Below are 27,922 nucleotides of genomic sequence, written 5' to 3'. Positions count from 1 at the left end.
TATAAAATAGGAATAAGAACACCAATCATCTGCAGTGCTGCTAAGGTATAAATTAAGAATGTAAGAAAAGTGCCTGTGTCCTGATACCTTGTCCTTGCTGGGGTTCTGGGCTCACAAAGAGATGGTAGGGAATAGTTCCTGGCTACAAAAAGCTCACAGTCTTGTCCGCAAATGTCTTCTGATCTACAATATTACTAGCGCTCCACCCACCAATGACAAAGTTGGCTGAGGGATTACCTTCACTCCCAGGAAGGCCATTTCATCGGATGAAAATTCTGGCAAGAATAAAGGCTTGGGGGGCATGGTCTTGCTTCCAATCTCCCATTTGCACCTCTTTATTAGGAAATTGGGGAAGGGGAATCTCAGTCTCCATTTAGAAAGTGACATGTGTAGGGACGCCTGGGTGTCTCATTAAGTTAAGCATCTGACTCCAGCTCAGGTCCTGCTCTCATGCTTGTGAGTTCAAGCTCCACGTTGGGCTCTGTGCTGATACCTCAGAGTCTGGAGCCTGCTTTGGATTCTGTGTTTCTGTCTCACTCTCTGTCCATCCCCACCTCATGCTGTGTGTGTGTGTGTCTTAAAAATAAAAAAACATTTAAAACAAGTGATGCAAATAAACTCCGTTCTTTTCCTTGACAATACTGCCTACTATTTCTCACCTTACAGCACCTGTGTGACTTTTTTAATGTCCATCTTCCTGCTGGACTGACAGCTCTGGGAGGCAGTAGCTGTGTGCTGGCCCTTACTATAGATCCAGAAGCTAATGCAGTGCTTAGAACAAACAAGAGGCTTGACAAGTACTTGTTGAATGAATAAATGAAATGAACAAAGAGATGTGTCTATGGTATATAGATAGACTCAGTCACTCTAAAATATCCAAGCTTTATGTGTAAAGTGCCTCTCGAGATTTCTAAGAAACTGGTAATGGTGCTTTGTTTCCTGGGAGAAGAAAGACTGGGGGAGTCAGGGCTTAGAGGGAATCATGCATCCTGTTCTGTTCCTTTCAAATTGTTGGAGTTTTTAAGTCACAACTAATTGAACATGAAATCTGAAGGGAAAACACGCTTATGGGCAGTTAATCTCCGGGAGACAGACTTCTGAGGGACTTTTTGTTTTTGTTATGCATTGTATTCTTGTAATGTTTCAGGCTTCGATGGTGAGCGTGTGTTGCTTTTATGTCAGAATCACAAGATAAAAAGGTAATTTTGAAAAGAACAAAAAACATGGTGCCTAACTCTCCTACCCACTTGGGGTATAAGAAAGGAGTCAACTAGAAGCTGGGGTACGTTCAAAAACCTGGGAAAGATTTGTCCACACTTCACTGGGGAAAGTGAAACTAGTGTTCCTCCCCACTGATAAGTTCCTTCTTCAAGCAACTGTAAAGATTTATATTAATCCCTAAGACAGCTTCAAGCCACTGTGAATAGTCCAGACACCAAGCCAGCTAGATAATTGGATATTTTTTTTTTAAGGGAAGGTATTGCTCTTTTGTATGTGACAGCAATGACAGGGCAGTCACAGTGGGCTTCTAATTCCTCAAGCTTTATTGCTCCCATCTTCTGAGCAGGAAAAACTAAGTAAACAAAAGTTCATTCTATTTCCCTACCTATTTTAAACATCCCAGAACCCAGTTATTAGACTTTGTGTTCAAATGCAATGATTATAATGTGGAATGTGTACTAGACTCATCTAGAGAATTTATTAAAAATAAAATACCAATGCCTGGGGCCCGCTCCTGACTCAAGATCCTGACTCACGTGGTCGGGCCTGAGCACTTGTATTTTGGATGTTTTTCACTATACAGTCATATTTGCAAACCACAGTTCTCCCCACTGCCGAACAGCCCAGTATCCTTGGATAAAGAGTCCTCACTATTTTTAAAACTCTTCTTCAAGCAGTAATATTCCCCCTCAAAAAAAAAAAAAAAAAGAGAGAGAGACAGGCCGAAGAAGTCTGTAACCAAGACCACAAGCTGGAAGCACAAAGACATAGGTATTCTGTGATTTGAAACCAAAGGAAGTGGAAGAAGAGGAACAGAGAAGGCTGAACACACTGAGCAATGGACGGGAAGCTCAAGTTTAACAAGAGCATGGTGTCTGAGCGAGCACCCAAATGTCAGCACCTTAAACTCCCGCTTCATCGTCCGGACTGAGTACCTTGACACAGATGCCCTAAAGATGGAAAGCAACCCTGAATTAGCAAACTACATGGTTAAATACACTCGGTCTTCTGAATTGGACTATCTGGGGTGGGGAATGGGAATGTCTGCTCTAGCGGAGGTTACAAACCAATTTCACCCCTCCAATCCTTCCCTATCACAAAGCAGAAGGACAATGAAACATGAAATCTGCCAGTGCTCAGGGCTTTGAAAAAGTGTTCTTCCTCCCTCTACGCTCTGACCCTGGAGCTGTGGTTTTGTTCCCAAGCAGGGGAAGCGCAGGGATGGATGAAAGGGTTGGGGCCGCTGCAAATTGAAAGGCACAGCGTTGGCCTTTTGTTCTCCTTTTCAAGGCAGGGGCTATTCTGGAAGGCAGACATCAAAAGGAAAATTCAGCCTGTGATGCACTGAAATTGGACAAAATGTGATGAGGCCTAAGTGAGGGGCTGGGGGGAGAGAAAAGAAAAATAGAAAAAAAAGGGCTTTTCTTTACCCGAAGGGGCTCTTTTCTGAAAATTGCCTCAAATTACAGTGCAGTCCACATTTAGTTCACTCCAGGAAGCTTTGCATTATACCTAGAACCAAAATGCTTTTTGCCACATGTTAAGAGAAGGAACTGAGGCAGATGGAAATGACTCAGAATTGGGTGGTTCAGTAAGACCCAAGGGGGAAGGAAATGCATGACTTCAGGAGTAGCCTTTCTAGGCCCATTCGATTTCCCTTAGTCTGGAGAGACAGAGATTAATCAGAGTGACATTAAAGAAGGGGCCTGCAAGCAAATATACATTACCTTTTCTTTTCTTTTTTTTCTTTTTAAGTTTTTATTTTTGAGACAGAATCAGCATGGGCAGGGGAGGGGCAGAAAGAGAGGGGGGACAGAGGATCGGAAGCGGACTCCATGCTGAGAGCAGAGAGTCTGATGCAGGACTCAAACCCACGGACTACAAGATCATGACCTGAGCTGAAGCTAAACTGACTGAGCCGCCCAGGTGTCCCTCGCCCCCCTGTTTTTTAAGTAGGCTCCAAACCAGGGCTTGAACTAAGAATCTTGAGATCAAAAGCCAAACTGAGATCAAGACCATTAGCTCGAGTTGGATGCTGATGCTTGTTTAACGGACTGAGCCACCCAGGTGCTCCCCATACATAACCTTTTCTTAAAGGGACACTACCAATGCTGCTTAACTTTATTATTCATTAGCATATGAACTCAGCAGTCTCTGAGGATTTGGGGTGGCCCAATGGAAGGACACTCAGCTATTACAAGCCTTTGAGCTTTTTGGCTACTAGGCTTAGGATTTTAATTACCCACATGCCACCTGTTTTCTTCACCCCAGGGAGAAATAACCTGATGTGGGGCTCCTGGAGCGTGTCCTCCCGCAAGGCCCACAGAGAAATGAACTACGCTGTCTGGCCACATACTTTCTGCAAGAATCCTACCCTGGGTCACAGGCTTACAGCTGGAAAAGCACTGCTCTCCCTTCCTCTCCAGGGGCCCACAGATGGAGCCTTTCTCCTAAATGCTTTTGAACTTTCCATATGTGACCCATTAGGCTATGTCCTTTCATTAAGTACTATGGTAGCTTCGAAACAGTGCAGAAGAAATCCACAGAAGTCATAACGAGAAAGGCAATCACATTTAGCAACAGGTATTAAGGGACTATGTAATTTTTAATAGCCAAAGCAGGGCCCCAAACCAAATGGCCTGCAGGCCCCTCCTAGCTCTACAGGGCTACATCAAACTACCAACAGAAACGGCACTTAGCAAAACCTTGAGCTTACCAATTAAATGCTCAGTGGTATGAGAACCTCTAACTGGTATCCTTGTCACGCCAGCAGGGTGATTGCAGCTGATCGCACAATCAAGAAATACCCACTGAGCATTCAGTCGCCTTCCCCACTCTCTACAGATGTGGAATTCTGGAATAATGAAGAGCCATCTGTTACGTCTCACTCTGTACGCAGTGCCCCGGGTAAGCTGTACTCCCTTAATTCTCCTCCAGGCCCAGCATTAATGGATCCAACCTAAAGTACAGAAGCTATTTTCTGTACGACTTCACTCTTCCTCTTTTCCCCCAGCTTAGCCCCAGCAGTGACTCTGGGTCAAGTGACTTGAGAGTGCTTCAAATATGTACAGATGGAGAAGTTGTTTCTGTGCCTGCAGACTTGATTTAGTGAATAAATAAATGCAGGCGAGAGAGCTGAAGCAAGGGATTTATTGTGAATAACAGTTAAAATGCTGAAGTTTGAAAATTATATACATGGATATTCATCTGCACATGCTCTCCCTCTGCTAGTTCACGTTGTTGCTTTCTGCAGTCAGAGAGCAAAATGTAAGTCACAGATACAGCAGTTGGGAATTCTGCAGAATGTAAATATTACCTTCTTAGTGATGCGTCCCTTAGCTGAGTTGGTTGAGCACGTGAAGACCATCCATTATATGCACAGCAGCCATGAAAAGGTTGAGAACCCCCAGACTAAATGAATCATTCACTTGCCATGTAGTTATCAAGAACCCGCCAGACACGAGGCTAAGTGCTGGGGACACCACAGCAATTAACGGACATGGTTGTTGCTTCTGCGGAGCGGTCTGGCAGGAAGGAAGAGAAGTGACGTAAAACACACAAATCATACTATAATAAAAATGGTGATCAGAGTCCTGAGAGCGTGTATCAGAGCCATCAATTGGGCAGCAGAACAGGGAGAGGGGATTCCAGGCAGTGGGTAAAAGTTTCAACGGCCCAGAGGTTAGAAAGATGAGTTTTAGGAACTCAAAGTAGCTCCTTTTGCCTGGATCATATAGAGTACCAGTGGAAACATGGTAAAAATGATGCCGTGGGGGCGCGTGGCTGGCTGAGTTGGTGGCACATGTGACTCTTGATCTTGGGGTCATGAGTTTGAGCACCATGTTAGGCTTAGAGCTTACTTTAAAAAAAAGAAAGGGGGGCAGCTGGGTAACTCAGTCAGTTAAGCATCCGACTGTTGGTTTTGGCTCAGGACATGATCTCATGGTTACCTGAGTTCCGGCCTGTGTCGGGCTCTTTGCTGGCAGCATGTAACCTGCTTGGGATTCTCTCTCTCTCTCTCTCTCTCTCTCTCTCTCTCTCTCTCTCTCTCTCTCTCTCTCCCCCCCCTACTTGTGCTGTCTGTTTCTCTCAAAATAAATCAATTTTTTAATTAAAAAATTTTTAAGAAGAAAGGAAGAAAGAAATGATGCTGTAGAAGTACAGAAGCCAGATCATATCTAGGAAGCTAGGTGAATGAGTCAGAATGTTCGCCTCCAACAATAAATTCCTATGATTCTGCTCATAGACTGAAGCTAGGATGTATGTCTATGATCACAGGCCTGGAACCCTGGTGCTTTTTTCTATAAAGACACTGGTAGGAGCCCTCATTAGGAGTTAGGGGACTGAACTTCCATTCTACTTCAGATTAAATAGACTTTTGCCAGCTGGTCTGGGAACTTGACCCCCAAGTATACTGTGTCCATAGGAAAATGCAATCTGAATTCTAAACAGACTTCCAAAGAAACTTTTGGAACAAAACCCTTTCAACAGTTGTTTGGGAATGCCTGGAAAGCAGTGAAACACAGGACCTTGCTTTACTCCATACAGCCAGTATTTGGGCGGGGGGGGGGGGGATGAACACCCTAACCACAGTCTTAAACACAATATCCTCATTTTGATTAGTAGTGTTATACTTGGGGACAACCATTGAATGGCATCATGTAGTTCCTGTTTATGTATTTAAATTACCACAAAACCCCAAATATGTTGGCAAGGACTAGAGAGCTCTTCACTCTAAATACAGACAATGCAGAAATGCAGAAAAGGTTTATCTCTCAAGCAGGAAGCATGCACAATGAGTCTGTAATGTAAACACACAATCATCCTATGTCTCTGGCTCAACCAACTCTCAATTCTGGAGACAGTAATTCAACAGATATTGGGACTGTTCGGTACCACTGAATTTGGCATGGTGGCATCTCCGTGTTTCCTCACTTTCCTTTCGGCAGAGCACCCCACCTTGTCTGATTCAGAAAAACACCCAGTGACACCTGGAATGCCCCACTATTCCCACCCACTCATTTGGTCTGCTAATAGGGAGGGAAATGCAAGTGTTGGCAATTTCCCAGAACTACCCTCCAAATACCCACAGGTCATTTGACCCAGTCAGCATTCTCAAAGTTGGGTGTGCACAGGTATCACCTGGAGAGAGGTGCTTTAAAATTCTCATTTCCCGGCCAATTCCCATCCTCAATAGGTGGACCCCCATAGGTTTGAGGTGGGGCCCAGAAATCAGCATTGTTGTTGTTTTCTTAAAAAAATAAGCCCCCTGCTCCGATGTAAGAGGCTCAAGAACCAAACTTTGAGAAACCCCACTGCAGATATTTGAGCTAGCCGAGTCCCCAGTGCTGAGCTGAGAATAACAGTTGCCAGTCAGAAAGCTGGCTGGCCGGCTGGCTCTGACGCGGAATGGTGACAAGAGGGTAAAATAGATGGGAGAGGGGGGAAAATAAAAAAACAGCATCCGGGTCGACCTGCCCCCAACTACATTTTGGTCTTTTAAAATCCCATATTTTTACTTTAATCAAGCAGATGGCAGTGCCTTTCTGGCAGTCTCCCACAGTCACCAAAAAAGGAACTCAAGGGGGACCTTTCAGAAGCTATAAAAGTGGGAGAAGAAACAATGTTAATTTGCTTGGCCTTGCCCCAGCTGTTTCAGCCTCCTTACCTCTCCTGCTAGTTGGTTTCCATTTCTGGAACTCAGTGCTGCTGTGGCAGGGAAGAGAGACCAAGGTGGGGCAGGTCTTCTATTATTCACACTAATGCCTTCCTCTATTACATGGATAATCAAGAGTTGACTGGAAAGACGAATAAATCAAAGGCAAATATTCCACTGAGAGGTTAAATAGGATAAAGAAGGCCCCCTGTTGGTTGAAAGCTGGGAAGTGATAAATGAACAATCAGGATCCCTGCCTCTCTTCATTCTCACCATTTGCCAGGAACACAGATATAAAGCCCCAACGTCAGCACTGAGCTTGAGAGAAATAATGAGATACCCGTATTTTTCCATTGCCCCCAACACTACCTAGAATAGACTTTGGCACTTAATGTTAACCCTAAATGTGAATCAACAATTGTTGGCTCACCCATGAAGTCAACTGTCGTAAGGGTCAGGGCCTAGATCTGGTCTGGCAATTTATTTTATTTTGCTGTGGTAAGACCATTTAACATACTATCTACCCTCTGAACAAATGTTTAAGTGCACGGTACAATATTGTTCATGTAGGCGCTATGTTGTACATATCTCTAGAATTTGTTCATCTTCTATCATCAAAATTCTGTCCATGGATTAGCACTTTCCCAGTCCCCCATTACCCCGAGTAGCCACTATTCTACTTTTTGATTCAATGGGTTGGACTATTGAAATACCTCCTGTAGGTGGAATCATGCTTTGTTTCACTTACCATATTATCCTCAAGGTTCATCCATGTCATAACCTAGGTCAAGAATACCTCCCTTTTGAAGGCTGAATAATATTCCATAGTACATATATACATTTACTTTCTCCATTCACCCATCAATGGACATATAGGGTATTTCCCATCTTGTCTCTGACAAACCATGCTGCAATGTACACTAGTGGGCTAATATCTAAAGTCTCAATCTCAATTCTTTTAGATAAATACCCAGAGGTGGGTTTGGTGGATCATAGATCTACTTTTAATTTTTGGAGACATCTCCATACTGCTTTCCATAGTGACTGCTCCATTTTCCATTACTGGCAACAGTGTACAAGGAAACTTATACAAGTGTACAATCTCTCTATGTCCACATCCTCACCAACACCTGCTAACTTTTTTTTTTTTGCTCCAATATTATCAAAACAACAAAAGACAACAAAGGTTGGTCTGGCCATTTTTATTTCAAAAGAACAGAGCCCTACTCAAGCTGGCTCAAGATGAGGAAGATTTACAGTGAAAACAGAAATAGGTACCCCATGAGAATCCTGGTACAGGATAAAGCCTGGCCTCAGGAGAATCAGAACGTGGGTCTGGGGTCCAAGGTGGTTATGGGGAACAGCTCCTCTGTCTCTCAGGGCATTTCTAGTCCTCTTATTAGCTTCTTCTGTTTACTCATAGTTTGTCTCCTCGTAACTCCAGCTTGGACGTAGCCTGACATGGCAGCTTCCTTCCCTATCAGCTTTTGGCTCTTGTCCCTACTACAAACTGCTTTATTTAGTCTCTCAGCTTCCCCATTCTAACTTCTTAGGAGGGAAATATGATTGGCCCACCTCATCCTCTCAAACCCATGCTGCTTACCAGGTGATAGATGGGCTATTTTGGAGACAGGTAGCCAACTCTTAGTCCAATAAACCTAAGCCAGGGAGGCAGGTTCTCTGGTACAGATCATGCCGTTGCCTCCAGGCACAGCTGGCATAGAACAGTTTGCCTTAGGGAACATGGGCCAGGAGGCATGGTAAAATATGTATGTATAAGCCTGATGCTTAGCATATAATCTGAAAGATAAGTGACGTGTCCATTCATGAGCTTCAAACACCCATATTCTTATGTTCTTAGCTGGGAAAAATGATAGCACCTCACCCTAACTCAAACCTTTTTGCCCTCCACCCCTACGCTAAACTAACTTCTTCAGGCTGGTGAAAGAAGGTGAACATGTGGTATTAGAGGGGAAAACAGCACTTTGCCATGATAAAGAAGAAAGAGGAAGAGAGTACAAGATCGACAAATGCTGATAAGTTGATACCACTTGCCTTTGGCCCATCTCTGGGTAGGCCTTCTGTCAGTTTGCTTTACACCCTGTGATCATCTTATCTTCCTCTAAGTTTCTTCAAGCACCACGTGAGGTCAATGTTCAGTGTTAACTAGAACAAGGCAGGCAGCATCACAATCTGACAGATGGCAAGTGGGAGCTTATCATTCTTGGATTATTTCATTCTCTGGAGTGGTACATGCCGGAGAGTAAAGAACGCAATTTTGACAGCCACCTAATAATGGCTGTCAGACACGTTTACTACCTCTACCCTTTCCCCCAGATAACCTTCTTCTCTCCTATCAATCCCCAGTTGCAATAATAATAAATGCCACACTGGATGAAGTCAAGAGGAGCCTGGCTAGTGACAAGTGCCTGGACACAGGAGAAAACAAAGAAATACAACCACTGATAACACTGAAAACCAACAGGTCAGAATGACAGGAACACCTAGTGGTGGCCATCTTGAAAACGCAGGAACAGATGAAGATGAATGAAAAGGCTGTGCTGCCTTGAAATTAATGTTTCTCAAACTCAGACCAGAGCCTGCCGGAGTTAGTAGGGGTTTCAAAAGAGTAGATTATTGAATCCCTGTACTGTATCCTTGAAACTAATATAACACTGTATGTTATGCTGAAATTTAAATTAAATAAAGAAATAAAGACCAGAGCTGCAAATCCCTAAACATACAGGAAAGAATTTGATATGTAGTCTTATGTCAGGACTTTCCCTAAGGGGCTTAAGGGTTTTCCTGTAACACCTAACAAGGCTAACTGATTTTCATCTTATCATTCCAGGTAAGCTATAGTAGCTCGGAAGCAGGAAAGGTGCTGGTTTGGGTACCCAACTGTGGTTATCAAACTTCTTGTGCCATGTGCCAACCATCACCCCTTCTTTAAACAGCCCATCATGGGGTGCCTGGGTGGCTCCGTCAGTTAATCATCTGACTCTTTTTTTTAAACATTTATTTATTTTTGAGAGACAGAAACAGATCATGAGTAGGGGAGGGTCAGAGAGAGAGGGACACACAGAATCAGAAACAGGCTCCAGGCTCTGAGCTGTCAGCACAGAGCCCGATGTGGGGCTCGAACCCACGAACCATGAGATCATGACCTGAGCTGAAGTCAGACACTCAACCGACTGAGCTACCCAGGCACCCCAATTGTCTGACTCTTGATTTTAGCTCAGGTCATGACCTCAGGGTCATGGGATTGAGCCCTATGTCAAGCTCTGCATGCTGAACATGGAGCCTGCTTGGGATTCCCTCTCTCCCTCTCTCTCTATGCCCTTCCCCCACTCACGCACTCTCACTAATGCTCTTTCTAAAAAAAAAAAAACATTTTTAAACTCCTACAGCTCATTGATAGATGGTACTATGACAGCTTTAGTATTCACTTCCAATAGAAGCAGAGTTTGTAAAGGGTGGAGGGTACAAAGTAAGAAAGAAGTGTCTGGTGTTAGAAGGAAGTCATTCACTCTGTTTATGGCAGTTGGCACTCAGTAAGTAAATCCCATGAATGGGACAGAAGGCAGTGACACAACTATAAACACTTGGAACGTGTTAGCATATGATGTACTCAACAAATGGTAGCTATTCTTACTTTCAGTGAGGGAGCTCAAGTATTGTAATTGAAAATTATTTTCATTGACTTTTAGTTGTAATGTCTACAAATTCATTTAAAATACTTTCAACAAAGATGCTGTAATGTGTGTGTGTGTGTGTGTGTGTGTGTGTGTGTGTGTGTTTGTGTCTGTGTGTGTTTTACTCTTCACTGCAGGGTGGTTAGTTAACATTCAGTGGTGTGCTAGAAGCCCAATAGTAGTTGCTAACAAGAGTTGATTGTGCACATCCCTTCCCACTCCTTTGTTACTTTAATAAGGACGAATTGATAGCTTGAAATGGACCATGGAAATTGGCAAATACTATAAATCAGTCCTTTAAACATTTACCAGAACACTGCAGTTAAGATCTGAAAAACCCTAATTGAGAATACACACTCCAGGGGTGATAAGTTAGCAATTGAAATCACCAATCAAAGCCCACAATCACAAACTCAACAACAAAAATACAAACATGGGCAAAGGACTTACCCTGACAGTTCTCCAAAGAAGATATACAAATGGCCAATGAGCATATAAAAAGATGCTCAACATCATTAGTCATTAGAAAAGCAAACAAAACCACAATGAGATGCCACGTCACACCTACTAGGATGGCTAAAATTTTAAAAATAGGTAATAAGTGCTGGAGAGGATGTGAAGAAATGAGAACCCTTGCACATTACTGGCAGGAATATAAAATGGCTCCTCAAAAAGCTAAACACAGAATTGTAGTATGAACTAACAATTCCAGTCCTAGGTATAGACCCTGAAAATTGGAAACAGGGATCAAACAGATACTTGTAAGCCAACGTTCACTGCAGCACTGTTCACAATAGCCAGGGGAAATCAAGCCAAGTGTGCATGGATGGATGAATGGATAAACTAAATGTGGTATATTCATAGAGTGTCATTCAGCCTTTAAAAGGAAAGAAGTACTGATGAACACTATGACAGGAGTAAGCCTTGAAAACATTATGTGAAGTGAAATAAACCAGACATGAAAGGACGACTTCTGATATACGTAGATTAAGTGCCATCTTAGAGACAAAAACATAGAACAGTGGTTACCAGGGGCTGGGGGAGGGGGAGAGGGATGGGGATGGGAAGGAATAGGGAGTTATTGCTTAATGGGTACAGTTTCACTTTGGGGTGATGAAACTATTTTGGAAATGGTGGTAATGAGTGCAGAACACTATGAATACAATTAATGCCACCGAATGGTGCAAATGGTTAAAATGGCACATTTTATATTATCTACACATTTTACCACAGTTTTTAGAAATTAGTAATACTCCCAAAATACTGAATTGTATACTTTAAGTGTCTGTTTAAATTTGAGTAACCTCTATACCCAACATGGGGCTTGAACTCGCAACCCCAATATCTCAAGCATCGTGTGTTCCTCCGACGGAGCCAGCCAGGCACCCCCAAATTGTATACTTTAAATGGGTGAGAGGCACCTGGGTGGCTCAGTGGGATAAAGCGTCCAACTCTTGATTTCAGCTCAGGTCATGAGATCTCATAGTTGTTAAATAGAGCCCTGCATCGGGCTCTGCCCTGGGCATGGAGCCTGCTTGGGATTATCTCTCTCCCTCTCCCTCTGCCCCTCCCCACTCAAAAAAATTTAATGGGTGAATTTTATGGTATATGAATCATATCTCAATAAAGCTGCTTATTTTGAAAAGCCCAGAAGCAAGTCATGTGGAATTTGGGGGGCGGGGGATTGATGGAAGCAATTCTCTATCTTGATTATGATGTATAGATTTGCCGAAACTCACAGAACTGTATCCTAAAAGGAGTATAAAACATACCTGATTTTTTTTAAGGGGAATAAAAGGCCACGCTCAAATGGTTCAGCTATGAAATCCTTCAGATGGCTTACTAACTACAACAATAGATATTAGAAATTATATTTCACGAGGAAATGCATGACCTGGATAGAAGAGTGGTTGACCCAATGTCATTCACCCCTTTGGAATGACACCTTAGGCTCAGGAGATGCAACAAACCTCATGTTCAAACACTTAAGGGAGGACTTGAATGTGCCCTTTAAAGAGAAGGTAAGTGGAACCTTACTTACTACAATATTGGCACATGCTACCTCTAGTGAATCTTTCGTCTGACATAGTGGTTGGAAAGAATAAGAGATGGAATGTCTTTGGGCTTAGAGATCAGGCCATAGGACTGTGTTGTGCCCCACTGTGTCTGTGTGACAGAATTAGGTCTGAATTGTTTTCATTGTAATATACTGTTTGTGTGGGGAAGAAACCTATAGTTCTTACCTACCTCTTAACTACTGGAGATCTTTGATACTCTGCCCCCCAAAATAGAATATATTAACTGTGGACAACCAAACTGGCTTATTAGATCGTTTTGCAACAAATATTTTTGAGATTTCTGTACAGACAGGAATGTGTCTGATCTGAGAACTCAATTTAAGCAAGATCAAAGAAACAAAAAAATCTTCTACTTTCCCGTTCCGGCCATATGGCTAGTAGGGGTGAGGGAATGTGGGTTGTTCAGGTTACTTATTTACAAGGTAATACTATTAAATGCATTTGTTTCATGGAAAGATTCCCTCATTTTATGGGTTGTTCACAGAGGTGTTTTCTATCCAAAGGGTCAGAGTCAAAATTCACAATATGGATCCAGGAAAACAAGAGGATATCTAGCAGCAGCATCACCCTAAGTCAGCCTAAAAGTTAGGACCCAAATGTCATTCTTCAGGTGTGTCTTCTAGTCTTAGAAGCAACATGGTCTTAGTACCTGAGCCCAAGCAGCAGGTAATCTCAGAGACTGGGTGAACATAGAGAAGGCAAAGGCCAGTAGAAAGAAGGAAGTGAAAAGTTTGTTCAGTTGCTTTTTTTTTTTAAGTTTTATTACTCTGGGGGTGCCTCAGTGGCTCAGTTGGTTAAGGACCAACTCTTGATTTTGGCTCAGTTCATGATCTCATGGTGTTGGGGGCTCTGTGCTGACAATGCGGAGCTGGCTTGGGGTTCTCTCTCCCTCTTTCTCTGCATCCTTGTCTGAAGGAAGGAAGGAAGGAAGGGAGGGAGGGAGAGAGGGAGGGAGAGAGAAAGAAATCCTATTACTCTGTATTCGGTCTTCATGAAGAGTGACTATATACAATCCTTACAATAAAGACAGGGAAAAGCTGCTGGAAACCCCCATTCTAACTGAACTAACAGAGATGCCGCTATAGCTCTAAGATCTTAGCCTCCAGGGACCCAGATCAAGGGGAACCAAGACACTACTTCCATTTCCCTGAGTATTTTATAAAAGGAACATAACTTACTCACTTGTTTCACTAAAAGGAGGTTGTAGCCTAAAAATTAGGAACACCTGCTTGAAGCAAACATTAAAATCAAGACGTAACAACTAAGAAATCCAGAAGCTATGATTCACATTACCAAAGGATTTTTTTCCCTATGAGGCTGCCCGTGGAATTCCTTACTTTTGTAAGCTGCCCCTCTGCACTTAAAGTAGGATTTAACATACAGATTTTGTGCCACAAGGAATTTTTCAAGAGTATATTTCTTCTTGCTATTGAAACAGAAATCTGGCCAGGGTATTACAGAAAATCAAAATCTAGCCCCACAGAATCCCAAGAAGATGACTCAGCTAAGTGACGGCTGGGTCGGTTTCTAAGGAACGTGAGAGTATAACAGATTTTCAGTGTTCTTACTGAAGATTAAGAGATCAGCTGGCAAGCCTTCCTTAAAGCCAGGCCAACAGCATCCCCAGGCAGGATTCCCTGACTCAAAAACAATAACCCCCGCCCACCAACCATCCCCTCAACTGCAGAAAATAGAGGCCATTTTTCCCCAGGACCTTACTCTTGAAAAGTCCAGCATGCACTGTCACCAATCACGCCCCATCCAGGTCTTCATGTAGGGCAGAAACCTCTCAGACAGGTGACAATTACCTTAAGTTTCCCTAGCAAAGGCAGCTCTAGAGTTTTCCTCAGACATCCAGTACCTAGGAACCCTCTTCCTGTCAAGAAAAGCTTATTAAATCTGCCACGCCCAATGAATGTTTCTTACTCAGAAGATATGTAGCTTCAGGAAGGCAAAAGCAAGCATCCTGAGGAATGAGGGAGAAGGACACAGAGTCAATGAACTTAACCTTGAAGTTATTACAAACATAAATGGACTGCCTTCATAATAACTACCTTTTACTGAGTCTTAACAAGATCCCAGGCACTGTACTCAACACACACTCTCTAATTCTTATAATCATGTAAGGTGTGCATTATAACTTCTGTCTTACAGATAGATAAACTGAAGTTCAAAGAAAATAAGACACCCAAGATCCAATAGCTAACAACTGGCAGAACCAAAAGATTAATCCACTACAGTCAGATTCCAGGATCTACCAGAATTACTAGCCAATAGTATATACTCAGTAAATACATGATGCAAGAATCCACACTCTGTTTTTAATGTTTATTTGGGTTGCGGGGGAGAGAGCAAGCACAGAGCGAGAGTGAGGGGAGAGGGGCAGAAAGAGGGAGGGAGAGAGAGAGCGTCCCAAGCAGACTCCACACTCAGACTCAGGAGTTCGATCTAACAATTTGAACTGTGAGATCATGACCTGAACCAAACTCAAGAGTCAGACACTTCTGGGGCACCTGGATGGCTCAGTCGGTTAAGCATTCGACTTGGGCTCAAAACATGATCTCGCAGTTCATGAGTTGGAGCCCCACGTCAGGCTGTGTGCTGACAGCTCAGAGCCTGGAGCCTGCTTCAGATTCTGTGTCTCTGTCTCTTTCTGCCTGTTCCCAATTTGTACTCTGTCTCTCTCTCTCTCAAAAATATACATTAAAAAATTTAATGTACATTTTGATATTTTAAAAAAAGAATCTACGCTCTTAATGCTTAAAATATGCCACCCCTGTGATCCAGAAAGAAACCACATGAGATTGTTTATTTTTGCAAAAATCTTTATTTTGCAAAAATCTTAAGTGTACAGCTCAAGGTAGCTTTTTTCTTTGAAATTTTTCGGTTTCAAGGTGCCTGGGTGGCTCAGTCCATGATGTGTCAGGCTTCAGCCCAGGTCATGATCTTCTGGTTCATGAGTTTGAGCCCCACATCGGGCTCCATGCTGACAGCACCAAACATGCTTCGGATCCTCTATCCCCGCTCACATGCTTTCTCTCGCTCGCTCTTCCTCTCTCTCTCTCTCTCTCTCTCTCTCTCTCTCTCTCTCTCTCTCTCTCTCTCTCTTTCTCTCTCTCTCTCTCAAAAATAATAAATAGAAAAACAATTTTTTAAGATGAAATTTTCCCCTTTCCTCAGTGGCAACACAAGACAAGAAGTTTCCTCTTTCCTTTGATCGGGCAACGCAGCAGTGAGGACGCTGCTTCACTACGCCAAGAAAGGGAAGTACTACTCACTTCTTCTGGCTGTGTCTCAAGGGCAAGGACGTGAGGAGAGGCCCAAACAGGGCCACCAGTTCTGGCGCCAGCAATTTGAGTAAAGTGGAAGGCGCCCTCTATTCTCAATGGCAACCCCCGCTGACACGTAGAGATTTAACAATCAGCTATCTCTCAACACCTTGCCCCTGGTCACTGGTCACTGGCCTCTGAAGACTTCTAGGTATGACTTGAATAGAATGTTTTCCCCAAAAGGAGGTTACTTCTGGGGTGCCTAGGTGGCTCAGTCGGTTAAGCATCTGACTTCAGCTCAGGTCATGACCCTGTGGTTATTTAGTTCTAGCCCAACACTGGGCTCTCTGCTATCAGCCCAGAGCCTGCTTCAGATCCTCTGTCTCCCTCTCTCCCTGCCCATCCCCTGCCTCGCACACACACATGCTCTCAAAAGTAAATACACATTTAAAAAGCAGGCTACTTCTGTGCTACACTGTCTCTCTAAGCCAATCTGGGCCTGGAGGATGGGCACCCAGGTAGGGTAGAAAACAGGAGTAGCTGCATTCACCGGGCATGCTGGAGAGTGTGAGGGGAGGGAGAGTTCCCTTAGATAACATTTTTCTTTTTCTTAAAAATGAGTCCAGGGGCATATCTTTAGAACAGTGACAGTTAATTATTAAGCAAGCCCAGGTCCTAAAGTCACGACAGGGTTATGGAAATATAAGCAAAGTACTAAGGGAGAGGATGGAGGGCACGAAGGAGTAGATAGAACAAAGAAATGTAACTAGTCAACATAAGTGAAAATGGTGTGTGTGTGGGGAGGACAACAATAAGATTGAAAACCTAACAAAAAAATGTAGTAATTTACAACCAGCCCTTAAACGAAGCAAGTGAGGACAGAATGGGTGGACTCCCAGATTATTTCTGAAAGGATCAGAGACCCATCTGAGACACAGCTTTCAATGCTCAATGCACCAGGATCGCAAAGGTCAATTCCGCCTGTGGCTAAGCAGTAGTGACTGGCCTGTCTCCCCTCAAAGAGACAGCCACTCTCTCCCACCTCCCAACTAGAAGCCCACAGCGCTCAATGCTGGTGTGTATCTGAGCCACAGGAAGGCACACAATAACTGGAAGCTAATGTGAAAATAAATCACTTGTGTTTTCTGATGTGGCTGGGTTTTGATGGAGTTAGTGATTCACTACTGCCCAGCCCTATCCAATAAAGGAGGGGCTAATAACTCACATCCTCTCCCAGCAGCTTGCGTGCCCCTGGCAGAGGTGACCTTGTAACGCCTCACTCATCTGTCACTCCTGTTCTCATGAATTTTTAATGGTTCCCTATTACGGAACATATCAAACCCAAATGTCTGTTCTTGGTGTTCCAGCTTGTCATGCTCTGCCTCCACCTACCAATCTGGCATGATTTTCTGCCCACTGGAGGCAGGTGCCATTGTGAACCAAACTCACAGCTTCCACTCTCTCTCCAAGTTTCCACCAGGATCTGGGATGCCTCTCCAAACTTCCAGGCAGCCACAACGTCAATGTTACCATAGATTACCATAAATACCAAGCTCTTAGCAATAAAAGACACTGCACCTTTAAATATTCGATATGATCCTGCACTATCCAATATGGTAGACACCACTACATGTGGCTATTTCAATGTAAGTATCTAATATTAAATAAAAAAATCATTTTTTCAGTTACAGTAACAACATATCAAATACATAGTAACTACATGTCGCTAGTGGCCGCCATACTGGAAAATGTAGACATTAAACAGTTCCATTATCACAGAAATTTCTACTGCACAACACAGTACTATACTATATGTGCAAGGGAGGAGTAGCCTAATATGTGCTAAAATTGTTGTTTATCATCACTTGGAAAACTTAAAGATTCACATTTCACAAAAAGGAGTGCACTGGTCTTGGGGATACAGCCCATCTTAAGCAACTGGAAATGCATTCTTATCAGTGATCCCAACTAGGTCTGTAAACACTGCAGATAATTGCAAAATTGTTTTTATTTTTATTTTTTTCAAAATGTCACATGCAGCAGGCCTCAGGAATGTTTCAACGAAGTACTAATAGATAAGTCAGGGCCCCGTATAGTAAGCTCTTTGCTAGGTTCTGGGAACCAATACAAATAACATGGCCCAGTCCCTGCTCTGGGGAAGAAAGCCCATATACAGAGAACGGCAGGAGAGAGGAAGGCCCTACAACAGATACTACAGGGAGGAAAGAGATCAAATGAGTAAGAAGAACAAGGGAGGGCTGTTATGGACGGGGAGATGAATTCAGATCTGGATCAGGCCCTAAAAGATGAGTAAGATTTTGACACAGGTACTCAGAGAATAAAAGGGGAAAACTGCATTAGCAAACAGGATAGCGAGGTGCATTTACAGACAAGAGCCAAAGAAGAAATATGGCAGCTAATCAACAATCACTTGACATTTTTTCCAAACACCCTAATAATCAAAGAACTACATATGAACTTCAATGCCATTTTGAGAAAGATTTTGCTTTAGTGAGAGTATCTGTTGGCAAGGACGAGGTAGAACAGATTCTCTTCTGCATGGCTGGTGGGAATGTAAATGGGTACTATCTTTTTGGAAAGCCAATATTAAGCTCCTCTAAAAGCATTCATACCACTGACCTGATCATTCCACTTCAAGGAAAATAGTGTACAAAATGGGAAATACAAAGATTTATGTACAGAGCAGTTTTTGCAATGTCATTTATAAACGAGAAATTAACAGGAAACGATTAGGTAAGTTGTGATTTAGCTATAAGAGGGAGTCTTATATAGCCATTAAGAATTATGCTTCTGGGAAGCCCGGGTGGCTTAGTCAGTTCAGAGTCTAACTGCGGCTCAAGCCATGATTTCACAGTTCGTGGGTTCAAGCCCCACATTGGGCTCTGTGCTGCCAGCTCAGAGCCTGGTGCCTGCTTTGTATTCTTTGTCTCCCCCTCTCTCTGTCCCTACCCTCCTCACATACTCTCTCTCTCAAAAATGAATAAACATTCAAAAAAATTTTTTAAAGAATTATGCTTCTGACAAGCTTTAAATGACATGGAAAACATTATGGGAATGTTAAGTGAAAAAAACTGGGTTGCAAAATTGGTAGTATACAATACAGAGTCTGGGACACCTGCATGGCTCAGTCGGTTAAGCAACCAACTCTTATTTCGGCGCAGGTCATGATCTCATGGTTGTGAGATCGAGCCCCAAATTGGGCTCCTCCATGCTGAGTGTGGAGCCTGCTTAAGATTTTTTTCTCTCCCTCTTCTTCTGCCCCTCCCCTGCTCATGTGCTCATGCACTCACTCTCTAAAATTTTTTTAAAGATACATAACCACAACCATGTCAAACAATATGAAATAAAAGAGAAAACTTAGGAAAAATGTTAATATTTTGGTAGCAAGATTATGGGTGATTTTTATTCCCTATACCAGGGTTCAGTAAACTATAGCCTTCAAACCAACTCTGATTTGTATATAAAGTTTTATTGGAACACAAACCCAAACATTCATTTCCCTAGTGTCATTGCCCATGGATGATTTTGTGCTACAAAGGCAGAGTTGAGTAGCTGTGACAGACACAACAATATTTACTGTCTGCCCCCTTACAGAACAAGGTTTCTAACTCTTCTATTTTCCAAATTGTCCATAACAAGTATGTATTACCTTTGCAGTCTTTTTTATTTTTTTAAACATTTATTTATTTTTGAGAGACAGAGAGTATGAGCGGGGAAAGGGCAGAGAGAGAGGGAGACACAGGATCTGAAGCAGACTCTGCATTGACAGTAGAAAGCCCGATGTGGGACTCAAAGTCACAAATCGTGAGATCATGACCTGAGCCAAAGTCGGACGTTCAATTGACCAAGCCACCCAGGTACCCTGCAATCTTTTTTCTAAAAGGTCTGTTTCCACACCACGAAGGGCCACAAGGAGCAGGCAAACAACTTCACAGTTTATCTTGTAAGTAACTGGGAGCACTAGAAGTTTCTGAGGAGGGTAGAACATGATCTGACATGATGCCTGCTAGCAAAACAGAACATCACATCTTTTAAAAGAATGGAATTCAAACTGTGTGCCAAGCAAAGTCTGATTCATCAACAGCTGTGATTCGGGGCCACTCCTCATTTAAAGGGGAAGGTGAACTTAAGGCCTGGCTGGTTATTGTTTGCAAAGTTCCTCTTAAGAAGAAGCCCTATGAAGTGGCCTCCTCCCTTGGAGAAATGACCAATCAGATTTTTCCCTCCAAAGAAAGGGGGAGGCCATATGCAAATTTGTGACCTTTGCCTGCAGAGACCATTGGAAAGTTTAGGGAGGTATACTTGCCTTCTTGGAGCCGGGCCTCCATCTTCCAAGCTTTTTCCTATCTCCTACTTTCCTTTCCAGTTCTAGAAGGACACAGAGAGAGGTCATGATGTTGGGTAAAGGGGAAGAAGGGAAAAAGAAAGGCACAAGAAGGAAAGAATGGCAAGTGTCGGAAGCTCCCACCTCAAGACGCTCAAGGAGCTAGGTTTACCACCCTTGAGACTTTGTCAAGACCCTAAAACCTGCCTCCAAGGAATAGGAGCTGTCTCTCTATGAGGAAGCGTCTACATTCACAGGCTTTCTGCAGGTTCTCTGTGCCTCCCCCACCTGCCCCAGCCCTACTTCCCCAGATGCACTGCAAATAACTTGTTCATACAAACTATCGTTTATTCATTCTCTCTGGCATGGACACAGGGAAAGCATGGAAACAGTCTTAAGAGTAGTTTCCTTTCAAATTAACACACAAAGATGATTAATCATTTACAGAATGTAAAACTCCCAACTACCATAATTCATGTCTTGATGGAATAAAAATCAAAGGAAATGGGTCTCTGAATGTGGCTGTGTGTGTGTGTTTTTAATTTTAAAAACACGACATTTTGGGGAGTTCAGCAAATTAAAGCTGTGAATTGCACTTGAGGCACCATATAATACAGAACAATTCACGTGTAAATCTTCTAGCTGTTTTAAAAAAAATTTATTTATGTTGTAGGATATTGGCCCAAGAGGGTGAAGATGCAAAATGCACCAAGGTGCTCAATTATTGAATGGATCATACTTAACATTTTGTATGTTAACACATACCCACTGCCAACAATTGTTCTCACGAGCTTTCTGAACCACTAAGCTGCACTGCTCTCCTCCTTCTAAATCAAATATAAGTAATTTGTTGTCATAGCAATGCTTCTTCCCACTCTGTAATAGTTCAATATAGGCTTTGTTTCAGCAGCCAACTATCTATCTACCAAAAATTGGTCATTATCTTCTATTTTCCTGACAAATGTGTTATTAAATTGAGCTTCCTGGCTTTACAGTTATCAGGAGACTGTGTTTCTGTGGCATTTTCTAGCACCTGGACAGGAAAGGAGCGTATGACACCCCTCTGGAACTGCCTGGAAGCATATTACAGTTAAGTCGCTGGGTGACAGCCAATCTCACGGTCCTTTGCATTATTACCCAGCTTTACAGTTTACAGAGGGTTGTCACTCACTTCATTGTATTTGAGGCACAACTAGGCAATGCTTCTGTGTTTCTTCAATACCCTCCATGGGGCGAGGGGAGGGAATAACTCAACTGTGTGCGCCACTAGTAAGCTACACTTGTTTTGGGTCTTTCCTCTCTGAGGTTGATTTCTGCTTTCCTACTGCCTGAATGCGGTAATAACAAGGACAATTAAATTGCAAACAAAAGTAACAACTGAGGCACAGGATACCATTTTGTCGGTTCTTCGTGCCAAGGCCCACGAACAGATATGTACTGACTGTTCAGAGAAACACAGGATACCACATCCCAGAGCCAGTACTAATGTTAATGCTAATCTCCTATTTGTAGAGCATGTTAGAGTTTCCAAAGCAGTTTCACAAAAACGCGCTCATGTAGACTGTACTTCTTACCTACCCATCCCCTGACACGAAGAAATACAGCTGCACCATATCCCCTGCCTTGATATTTATCCATTTTTAAATAAAGGTGAATAATAGGTGCTTCCAAATCCAGTTCCTTCCAGCCTTAACTTTTATCTGCACGCAGCCATCTTCTGTGCAATCTAGGGCTCCACCTTGCCCCTACCATCCCCACCACCATCAGGCTGGAATTTCTTTTGCATTATGCTTTGGTGAGAAAAGCAAATATGAAGAATCAGAAGGTGGGGAGGAGAGATTCTTTGGTATCAGCCAAGGTCTTCAGAAAGAAAGTTTCCAGGGAGATGGATTCCCGGAAACTTTCACTTTTGTTTTACACATTCCTGTATTTTTTTTAAGTTTTTAAATTTATGATCATAGATTGTTTCTGTCATCAAAAAAATACAAGTTTATTTTTAAAAATGAAGAGGGAGGTGCATCTAGGTGACTCAGTCAGTTAAGCATCAGACTTCAGTGCTCTGACTCGGGTCATGATCTCACCATTCATGGGTTTGAGCCCTGCTTCGGGCTCTGTGCTGTCAGCGCAGAGCCTGAAGCCTGATTCAGATTCTGTGTCTCCCTTTCTCTCTCCCCCTCTCCTGCTCACACTCTGTCTCTGTCTCTCTCACAAAGAAACAAACATTAAAACAATTAAAATAAAACAGAATCAAATGAAGAGATAGAAAGAGGAGTGTAGCTGCATTTAAATGAAAGGGCAGCTGGAAAGAGGGGGTCCTAACACACTCACTTTCTCCTGCTTCCTTGAAATTCTGTGAGAGAGAAGGAGGCACCAGCAAAGTGGACCATCTCAGAGTACCCAGTTGGGAAATGCAATCAGAATCAGGGGCTGCCCTAACAGAGCCTGAAAATGAGATTTCACAGAACCATGTGGGCTCAAGAGCTGGAGCCAAAAAGTTCCATTTGCACCCAAATGTGACCAAATGTAATTTGTCTCTCTATAGGACTTTTAGCTTCATGGAGTCTGATTCTCTTCGAAAATCTAATAAAAGGTATACTCGTTGCCATCATTCCTGTTGCTTGGTCCTTGTGAGCACTTGTCTCCCACAGACTTTCTTTTTTTTTTTTTTTCTGCAGAGCGAGCAGAAGAGCTGATGAATTATTTACAAGCCCTATGCAACTATTATCTCAATTTCTGCACACCTCACCTCTGTCAGGTGGAAGGGGAATGAGGCCTACCCACATAATTACAGGCACTGAGCCTAAAAGGCAGAGAGGTAAATGGGATTTGGGCCAGGTCCCATAGAAAATGCTAGGCAACAGAAAGAAAGATGCCGAAGGTTCTGAAACACGTCTGACCAGCCAACAGTAATGGTTATAAGGCCCAAGAGAAATAAAGCTCTCGTTCCCAACCTCTCACCCACCCCAAAAGAAATAAGTCTTTCAAAACTGCTTTAATGATGACAAAAGCCTCTGACACCGGAGGATATGAGAGTGTTAATTTTGTTTGGCAAAGTCAAATTGCTTTAAGAATTTAATTCTATAACCGGGAAGGTGCAATTCTGATTTTAAATGTGTTTCTTCCCTGGAGCTCAAAATCCAATTTACCAGCCCACCTAGAGGGATGCTTCTGCTTTCACCAAGTCATCCTTATTAATCTATCTGCAGGCTAAGTTGCAATGGGAACCCCTATATTGAACATTTGATCAATGGATATAACAAAGAAATGTAAAAACTGACCTACTATACCTAATAATCCAGCTTAAAAAATACAAAGTGATGTTGATAGTACTAAAGGAAGAAAGACATAAATCCACCATGGTGGTGATAAATTTTAACAACTCTCCTAACCGCTGATGGAAGAAGGTGACCAAAAAAAAAAAAAAAAAAAAAAGGGTAAAGCTGTAGAAGAGCAGCAAAATTAACAAGGTTGATCTAGTGGGCACTGGCCTCGCGCCAGGGCACAAGGCAAGTCTCAACAGATTTCAGAGACACAAATGACAGAGACTACATTCTCTGATCACAATATTATTAAGTTAGGAATCAACAACAAAAGCTAACTAAACAAATGTTTAGAAAAAAATTGTTTCAATCCTTTTGAACACCGTGGCTTAAGACAGCATAATGAAAATTACCAAATGCTTAGAAATCGAAAGACCTAACAAAATACTGCATAATGAAATTTGTGGGATGTAGCTGCAGCAGTAGGCGTACACAATTATTAGTCTTTCATATTTATAGTCAAATAAGAAAGTCTGAAAATAAATGAGCTAAGCATCCAACTTAAGTTAAAAAAAGGAGAGGAGATAAAACTTGAAGACAATATGAAGGATCCATCAATTTTAAAAATGAGCAGAAATTAACAAAATAGAAGACTAACATATGATAGAGAGGATTAACAAAGCCCAAATTTCTTCCTATAAAAAAATAGATAAAACTTACAAGCTTCCGGTGAGATCAATATTTTGAAAAATAAAAACCCGGTCAATGAAAGACAAATACCATATGATTTCACTCCTATGTGGAATTTAAGAAACAAAACCAATGTACAAAGAAAAGAAGATATGAAAAACAAGACTCTGAATTATAGAGAAAAAACTGCTGGTTACCAAAGGAGAGGTTTAGGGAGGGGGTGGTAAAAGAAGCAATGGACATTAAGAGTACATGTATGTGATGAGGCGCCTGTGGCTCAGTTGGTATGCGGATCAGACTTGGGTTCAGGTCCTGATCTCACGGTTCATAGGTGCTGACAGCTCACAGCCTGGAGCCTGCTTTGATTCTGTGTCTCCCTCTCTCTCTGCACCTTCCCCATTCATACTCTGTCTCTCTCTCTCTCTCTCTCTCTCTCAAAAAATAAACATTAAATTAAAAAAAATACATGTATGTGATGGGCACTGAGTAATGTATAGAATTGTTGAATCACTACATTGTACACCTGGAACTAACAGAACACTGTATGTTAATTATACTGGAATTAAAAATTAAATAAAGGTGTTTTTAAAGTTAGTAATATTATAAATGGAAAGGGGGATATCTTTTTTAATGTCTACAGTTTCTACAGCTAAGAGGCTATTAAACAATTTTAAAACAACCAATTTGAAAATGTAGATACTATTGTTACTATATTCATAGAAAAACAAACTACCAACAGACTAAAGAAGAAATAGAATACTTGAAAATTCCTAGTGTCATGAGAGGAACTTAATCAGTAATCCAAAATCTTCCCAGGGCAGTGCCTGGGTGCCTGTCAGTTAGGCAACCAACTTGGGCTCAGGTCATGGTCTCACAGTTTGTGAGTTCAAGCCCTATGTCAGGCTCTATGCTGACCACTCAGAGCCTGGAATCTCCTCCAGATTCTGTGTCTCCCTCTCTCTCTGTCCCTCCCCTGCTCACGTTCTCTCTCTCAATATGAAATAAACATTTTAAAAAATCTTCTCACAAAGAAGACATCAAAGCCCAGATAATTTTTCTGGCAAGTTTTAGCAAGCATTCAAGAAACAAATAACTCCAAACTCATCTGAACTATTACAGAGTTTACAAAAAGAGAAAGCATTACCCAACGCTTTTTATGAGGCTAGCATAAACTTAATACCCAAACCTAACGGGGCAGGATGAAAAAGGAAAATGAGAGCCAGCTGATTCACAAACATAGCTGTAAAAACGTCAAATTAAATACAAGCAACCCATACTCAGGAACTAGAAACTTAATATACCATGACCACTGTGATTTGATACCAGGAATGCAAAGTTGGTTTAGAAAATCAATCAATGTAATTCACCACACTGACAAAAGTCATCTCAACAGATGAAGCACAAGCCTCTGATAAAGTGCACTATCCAATCATGACTAAAAAAAATATATCAACTTAGGAAACTCAGAATAGAAGGGAATTTCCATACTGTGATAAAGAGATCAACAAGAAAAAAAATCTACAGTAAACATCATACTTGATGGTGAAACACAGCAAGCATATCCTTTAAGACAGAGGTCAAGATAAGGGTACCCACTACTGCCACTTCTATTAAACATTATACTAAAGGTCTTAACCAGAACAGTAAGGCAAGAAAAAGATATTTTTAAAAAGACAATGGCTGCAAAGAAAGAGATAAATGTCTCTTTATTTGCAGATTATGATTAACAACCTAGAGAACCCAAAAAATCCTCAGAAAAATTAACTACCGTTACTTGAAAAGCATTCAGCAAGGTCACTATATAAAAAAATAATGAACAAAAATCAAAACAATTATAATACAAGAGTTAAAAAGGAATGGGAAGGGAAGGGAAGGAAAGAGAAGAAAAAGGAGGAAGAAAAGAAACTAGAGACTGTACAGGGTAGTCAGTGAAGTCCCCAGGTCTGGTGTCTAAACCTAGCTTCACCACTAGCTGTGTGACTTTGGACAGGCTATTTCATTCCTCTGTACCCTACCTTTTAGAATTCTTGTGAGGATTACAAGAGTTAATATTTGTAAGGCACTCAGGCCAGCCTGGCACCAAGTCAGCACTAAATAAATAAATGCAAGCTGATGTTATTCATGTGAAGAAGTGGTTAATAGGCCTATTACCAAGAGTTCTAACGTCTATTGGATTCCAAGCCATCTCAAGGGTGAACCTTCAGGGAGCCACCTGGCATAGGAGCCAATGAAAGTCACCCATGTTTTCCCTAAGGCTGGGTACCCAACTCCCACACCCGACACCCAGCTCATTACCCACACACCCTACCGTCTAGAGGGCAAACAGCAGAAGTGCACACCCTTTCTCTGGAGACTTCTGCCCCAATCTTACTAACTCTGTAACTGGAAGCAAAAGTCAACAACTTCAGGCTTCCTGAGAGGATGCAATCCAGAGTTCCTGATAGCTACTTTTCATCATCAAAAGAAAAAGGCAAACCTCAGTCTCTTAGTTCAGACTAACACCAGAAAGCCTTTGTGAGGTATTAGAAGAAAAGCTTTTGTGGGGCACCTGGATGGCTCTGTCAGTTGAGCACCCGACTTTGGTTCAGGTCATGATCTCATGGTTCGTGGGTTCGATCCCTGCATCAGGCTCACTGCTGTCAGCACAGAGCCTGCTTCGGGTCCTCTGTCTCCCTCTCTCTCTGCCCTACCGCCCCCCCCCCGGCTCACATGTGTGCATTCTCTCTGTCTGTCTGTCTGTCTCTCTCTCTCTCTCAATCTCTCACTCCAAATAAATAAACGTTTAAAAAATAAATAAAAATAAAATTTATTTAAAAAAAGAAAGAAAAGCTTTTGCTTACCAGGTCCATTTTGTGGGGAGAAGGAGGAAGACAGGGATGAATATTTTTGACCACCTACTGTATACCATACATGTTTCTCAGGGCTCCACAAATAAGAACTCATTAAACTTTTTCCCTAACCCCATGAAGTCTATGGAACTCTCAGCCCCATATTACAAATGAGAAACAGGATGACAGGGATTATGTAACTTGCTGAAAGGTTCAGAGCTCATGAGTGATAGAAATTAGCTTCAGGGTGCCTTGATGGCTCAGTTCAGCTCGAATCATGATCCCAGGGTCCTGGGGTCCAGTCCACTGTTGGGCTCCGCAGTCGGGCTTCACACTGAGTTTGGAGGCTTCCTGGGATTTTCTCTCTCTCTCTCTCTCTCTCTCTCTCTCTCTCTCTCTCTTTGCCTCTCCCATGCAGGAATAAATTAGCTTCAAACTGAGATCTATCTGACTCCTAAGCCCTATGCCGTGGTAGAAGGAAGGAAGGAAGGAAGGAAGGAAGGAAGGAAGGAAGGAAGGAAGGAAGGAAGGAGAATCTGGTTTCTCAAATGAATGAGGGAAATGGTACTGCATGTATGAAGCTATGGATTCCAATTCTCCTTCTGAAAACAAAGGCCAGGGGCACCTGGGTGGCTCAGTTGGTTGAGCATCCAACTCTTGGTTTTGGCTCAGGTCATGATCCCAGGGTCCTGGGGTGGAGCCACCCATCGGGCTCCATGCAGAATGTGGAGCCTGCTTAAGATTTTCTCTCTCTCTCTCTCTCCCTCCCCTCTGCCTTCTCCTGTTCTCACTCTCTCTCTCTAAAATAAAACTTAGTAATTAAAAAACAATTTTGTGAAAACAGAGACCAAAATTAGAACGGGGATTCAAACAATCATCC

At 42.4% G+C, this 27,922-nt stretch overlaps 1 protein-coding gene across 5 annotated transcripts in view; it reads right to left on the bottom strand.

The window, feature by feature from the left end:
* The window catches only part of TMEM164 (transmembrane protein 164), a 171,383-nt gene that overhangs the window by 121,389 nt on the left and 22,072 nt on the right, over positions 1 to 27,922 (bottom strand). Inside the window, exons 1-2 of one of the 5 annotated variants that reach the window (XM_029930672.1) lie at positions 4,538 to 4,745; positions 3,938 to 4,075 (exon numbers count right to left, since the gene is read on the bottom strand). The exons of 3 other annotated variants lie outside the window; for them this stretch is intronic. Coding sequence is in view for 1 of the 2 variants with exons in the window: in XM_029930671.1 (XP_029786531.1) it covers positions 4,538 to 4,588 (51 nt within the window). In the remaining variant the exon portion in view is untranslated. Of the gene's footprint in view, positions 1 to 3,937; positions 4,076 to 4,537; positions 4,746 to 27,922 lie in introns of those variants that run through there. One more of the 5 variants, XM_029930671.1, reaches the window with a different exon arrangement.

The sequence above is a fragment of the Suricata suricatta genome, chromosome X, assembly GCF_006229205.1.
Source record: "Suricata suricatta isolate VVHF042 chromosome X, meerkat_22Aug2017_6uvM2_HiC, whole genome shotgun sequence".
NCBI classification, from domain to species: Eukaryota; Metazoa; Chordata; class Mammalia; order Carnivora; family Herpestidae; genus Suricata; species Suricata suricatta.
Note: the sequence above shows the minus strand (reverse complement) of the source record. Positions and strands in the feature narration are given on the sequence as shown.